General features: G+C 36.7%; 1 protein-coding gene across 1 annotated transcript in view; it reads right to left on the bottom strand.

Moving 5' to 3' along the window:
• ANKUB1 (ankyrin repeat and ubiquitin domain containing 1) overlaps window positions 1-4,654 on the bottom strand; it is a 79,182-nt gene extending 74,528 nt beyond the window's left edge. Inside the window, exons 1-2 of the mRNA XM_014537445.1 lie at window positions 4,565-4,654; window positions 1,176-1,319 (exon numbers count right to left, since the gene is read on the bottom strand). Coding sequence (XP_014392931.1) covers window positions 1,176-1,319; window positions 4,565-4,654 — 234 coding nt within the window. The remainder of the gene's footprint in view (window positions 1-1,175; window positions 1,320-4,564) is intronic.
• Between the last annotated feature and the right edge of the window lie 725 nt (window positions 4,655-5,379).

The raw sequence follows: 5,379 nt of genomic DNA, 5'->3' as shown, positions 1-5,379 counted from the left end.
ATCAACCAAAGGACTTGTATGCATGCATATGAGCATAACCAATGGACACAGAAAGTAGAGAGGAGGGGGCATGTTCTGGGGGGTGGGAGCGGCCGGGGAGAGGTAAATGGGGGGAAAAAGGAGACTTATGTAATACTTTAAACAATAAAGAATTTAAATTTTAAAAAAAGAGTTAGCTTTGTTTACCATGAAATTTTTTTAATGCTAAATATGAGAAAATTAGTGTCTCAGGTAGCAGAGAATATGCATTTTACTAAGTTCCTTGAGGCTCATGTTTTCATATGGTGCAAAGAACTAGTACTGAATAATATTTCTGCCCTAGAGAACAGCTCTTAAACTCTGTAGGGCCCAGCAGGTGTGGCTCAGTGGTTGAGCATCCACCTATGAACCAGGAGATCATGGTTCTATTCCCGTTCAGCACATGCCCGGGTCCCTTGCTCAGTCCCCAGTATGGGGCATGCAGGAGTCAGCCAATCAATGATTCTCTCTCATCATTTCTATCTCTCCCTCTCCCTTCCTCTCTGGAATCAATAAAAATATATTTAAAAAATAAAATAAAATAAACACTGTAGGCCACCTGTTTCTTTAATAAATTGTCAAAAGTTAAACGTAAAATAATTTTGCATATATTGCGATTTTAGGGTTTTGTCAAAGTTCTTATAGCCCATCCAGGGACCCCAAACTAAGCACCACAGATTAAGGGCCGTATAAATGGAAAAGGCTATCTCCATTGTATATGTACCTAATTCATGAATGGTTGCTCTGCTGGATTTGATTATAGAACCTGCCCCTTCATGCTTGTTGTTACTAAGAAGTGCTTCCCTTTCCTCACTACAGTGCCCCAAATCCATTGTGGACCCATGGAAGTGCTCTACCTGCGTCAATGTTTCAGATCCTCCCTTTGGTCTTGTTCCAATACTGATTTGTAGGTTGCTCTGTGGTGACTGTTTGGGGCAGGCAACAAGTTAGAAAGGGAGGGAGGGAAGAGAAGGAGTAAACAAGGGGAACTCTGTAGTCTCCATATCCTATCGCTCCTTACAGCATAAATTGAAGAAGGAAGAAGGCAAGAAAAGAAAACTTCTCCCTAAGCTGTGAAATTACTTTTATCAAATTATCCACAATGTTATTCAAAATGAAATAGACATCTTGGACAAATGTTATTTTGATCATCATACCTTAACAAAGCATTTGAGAATTGAACAAAAAGATATTCCAACATCAGCAAGACTCCAGCTGTTCTCCAGGGCTGCTCCAGCATACATCAGCTCCAGATACTGTCTGCCTTGTTCATCTTCAGAGAGAGGAATGTAGAAATAATCCTTAAAAATAAATAGCGTTTTTTTTCTCCATTAAATGATCTCACTTTATTAACAGAGAATTCTCACAGGTACATCCAAGTTAAGAAAAAAATGCTTACACAAACCAAAATACAAATGCTTCTAATATTACAGTTACCACTATTTCTATTCCATTAACATAGATAATCAAGAGCTAGCTTGTATAAAGCAATTAAAATATAATCATTCTAGTTTATTGATCATGAGTAATTTTCTGCATTAACATGAATGGTCCAAAATTGATTCTGTTCTTTGTTTAAATTAAAATGTTCTTTGCCATTTGATAACTTTGTCACCTATTACACTCATGAAACAACACATGTAGGCCAGGAAAAAACATGTATCAATGCACATAAAAATTGTATGCTTATGAAATACAAATTATGCAGAAAAAAAATGAAAATTTTAGACGGACAAAACCTAACAAGCTAAGCAAGATAGTTTGGTAGTTATAAGCTTTCTGCTCTAGCTTGACAACAGAGTGAGAGAGCTTTTTGAAGTCACAATAATTGAATTATTTATGAATACAGCAATCAGAAACCAGGTATTGAGAAGTTTACAGCTATTCTGGGTTATATAAGTTATCACCAATATCATATTCCAACATATGCAGGTATTTGGCTTTTGGATTCATTTTACTTATTTATTTTTGGTAAATCATTTTTACAGTTATTTGTTTCTTTGGTACCTAAACTTCCTTGAATGGAGTTTAAGATGGTTCTGAAATAAAAAGTATATCACCCAATTTTTATTATCTTAGGTTTATCACTTATTTTACTTTTACATTTATTTTTCCTTAGGTTTATCAGTTAAATGAAACATCTTCAGTTACAGAAATCATATCCCTTATCCTAAGGATTATAAGCACACTTTTAGCTCTAGATATTTAGTCTGGTACTTCAAATTAATTTCACCCAACTTTTATTCTGCAATTCTTTGATGTGACACAAAAGTCTTTTTCTCCTTTTAACTGAAGACAAATGAATCTCAGTTAGAAGGTCAACTATTAAATCCAGAAGACAAATAATTATGTGTAGCAATTCAAACTGGTAGGCCAGTCAACAAAAGCCAGGTCTGTATGGCCAGCTTTTACTAAGAAACTTGAGTTCTTGAGCCTAATGCCAATTACCTTAAACAAAAGATAATGCTTCATCTCGACTAGGGTATTTTAACCATAAGAAATTCTAGGTTTGTCTACACATTGTACAAGCATTAAGTGCCCAAGGTTTTATCTCTACCAATCACCAAAAAGAATGAGTTTTTTTCTATATACATATCCAGATCTCACTAATTTTACATATATAATTTTTTTTTCAGTGTGAGATGTACAACAAATGTTTAAAATAGTCAAAAAGCCAGGTTAAAAAATGTTTTTAATGGCTGTGCTGGTGATTCACAAGGACCTAACTCTGAAAGCATTTCCCGTCAATTCCAGTTATTTGCTGGATGCTGTAATAGTTGATTCTCTTACCGTGACCCGGCTGTTGGTGCCCGGGTTCCTTCCCACTATGTAGTTGTAGGCGAGATGACTGTATGGATTGTATCCCACAAACCCTGGTGTGCTAGGCATTTGTGTTGCATGAATTGGGGTGAAAGGTGGGGCATAAGATGGTCTTTTTGACATTTTGGAAGATTAAGTTCTCAGTTCCTTAAGAATGAATCTGAGACACTGCGGGCAGAAAAAGAGCCTGCAGCTTCTGGCTCACTTCCCTTTGTCCTGAGCATGCCCTGCCCCTCCCAATAGCATATTATGAAAACAGTACACCTTTATGTTACTGGACCAACAATGTAATTTCTTTTTGTTTACATTTTCCACTGAGCATTATAAAAGTGTTTAGTACAGAGGGAAGAAGTATTACACAGGGGTTCTTAACTTGGAGTCTACAGACCTCCCCAAAATTTACGAATATAACTGATATGGGAAAAACTATAATTTATTTTTATTAATTCTAAATAAAATTGAGATTTTAAAAAACTATGCATGTAGGACACATACTATGTGACTGTTACCAACAGGAATCACCGATATTTTCATATCACTTTATAGTTGCTGCAGATATCTCAAAATATGCTGATCACTACTTTGAAATTACAATAGTTATTAGACACACTGCTAGAACTTGTTAATGTGTTTATAATGAAGCCCACATGTCACTATATCACAAATTTGTTTTTTAATGTTTTCAAATTGTATTTCAATATAATGGTTACCTTTTCTTTGTACGTATTTTAATTTTTTTATGCATTTAAAGATATTCTGAGGAGTCCAGAGGCTTGCCAGACACCAAAGGGATCTACAACTTATAAAGGTTAAGAGCCTCTGTGTTAGAAGATCTGCTAGTAGCTTGCAGTGATCACAGTAATCCACTAAATATTATGTAACTTGATTCACTATATGCTCCTTAGCAAATGGAAATGATCATCTCCAAGTTAAATGCCATTGGATGGTCAAGACTTAAATATTTGTCTTAATTTCCCATTTTAGAGTGAATATAAGAAGTTTACAAGAAAATATTGCACCCAAATTAATTCCTATTCTAAGATGCAACCTTTCTGAGTTTCAGTTTCCCTAAATGCAAAATGAGACTGTAGCCCAGTTCTCTAAAGTCCTATTCACCTCCACAATCCGTTGGTTCTTTATAGTTGTTTGCTCACCAAACAAGCCATCTATCTGAGACCTGGCAAGCTCAGCTTATACAGCCTCGAGTTAGGGTCTTATTTCTGTCCTTTTGTGGGAATTACAATAATAATATATGACCCATGCACAACCCACAGATTTCATAAAGAGAAGTTTACTAACTAACTTTTTTTCCTGAGAATTTACTAACTCAGTTTGCTTTTCCGTCTAACATCTCCATAGTTACCATCTTCTTATCAAACTACTAGAGGCCCGATGCACAAAAATTCGTGCAAGAGTAGGCCTTCCTTCCCTCAGGCACCCGGGACCCAGGCTTCCCTCTTCTGGTTGCCAGCAGTCACCCAGGACCTGGGCTGGCTTCCCTCCCGCTCCCGCTTAGTCAGGAAGGATGCCCGATCTAATTAGTATATTACCCTTTTATTATTATAGATTGTGTAAGCAAACAAAGATATTTTGAAATAGTTTTAGTTCCCTGTTTGCTGCAAATGTATCCAGTAGCAAAATCTCTGCTCTGTGTGCAATTTAAACTTCACTGCGTAGTTAAAATTAATATACATGTTAGTGGCTCAGGGACAAAGTACATACGTACCTTTATCATCCGCTTGACAGCTTCCACGGTTTCATCTGCTGAAACTTCAAATGGTTCAAAAGATTCCTCAAAGGCTATGAAAATCCTCATTTTTCTCAAAAACAAAACACACCCATAAAACAAACCCCACAACTTTAAAAAAATATCCTATTGGATAGCTGGAAAAATTCCAATTTGCAATTAAGGACAAAAATGGTGGGCAGAGGCTACTATTACAGTAGACTCAAAGGTGAGCTGAAAGAATGTGAAGAGACAAGTCCCACAGTATCACAGTATTGACAACATAGCAGCTATGTTTGGGGAAACGTTTCTCAGCCAATGGCAGCAGTCAATAACCACCTTGTTCCTAAATTGTGGAAACCAGCAAACTTGACAATAGTTGAGGCAAATGTGAACAACAGTCAAGCATGTAATATAAAACGCCACATGTAAATCACTCTTTTGTGATGTGACCACCACCCACTGACTCTTGAATCCATATTCATTCAGTACAGCTTATTGAAAGACCTTTCAAAACAGGTATTTAATTGGGATGCACTGGCACAGAGTAAAGCAAAGCAGAGTTGCTTTTATTGACTGTGATAATCCTCAAAGTTCTCTGTAAATAACTCTCAGCTGGAGCATTCTGATTTCCATAACAACTTTGTATACTTGTTCCCCAGAAGTATTTCTAATCCTGCCAAGGGGACAGAACAATACCCACTAGCACCAGGGAGATGAATGTGTAGGCAAATGACTCTGTGGCTTTCCCTTTCCATCTCCGCCCAACAGCAACACAATACAGTTGGTATTTCTTTTAGCCCCCGCCTTTATGT

This window comes from Myotis brandtii, unplaced genomic scaffold (genome assembly GCF_000412655.1).
Source record: "Myotis brandtii unplaced genomic scaffold, ASM41265v1 scaffold179, whole genome shotgun sequence".
Taxonomy (NCBI): Eukaryota; Metazoa; Chordata; class Mammalia; order Chiroptera; family Vespertilionidae; genus Myotis; species Myotis brandtii.
Note: the sequence above shows the minus strand (reverse complement) of the source record. Positions and strands in the feature narration are given on the sequence as shown.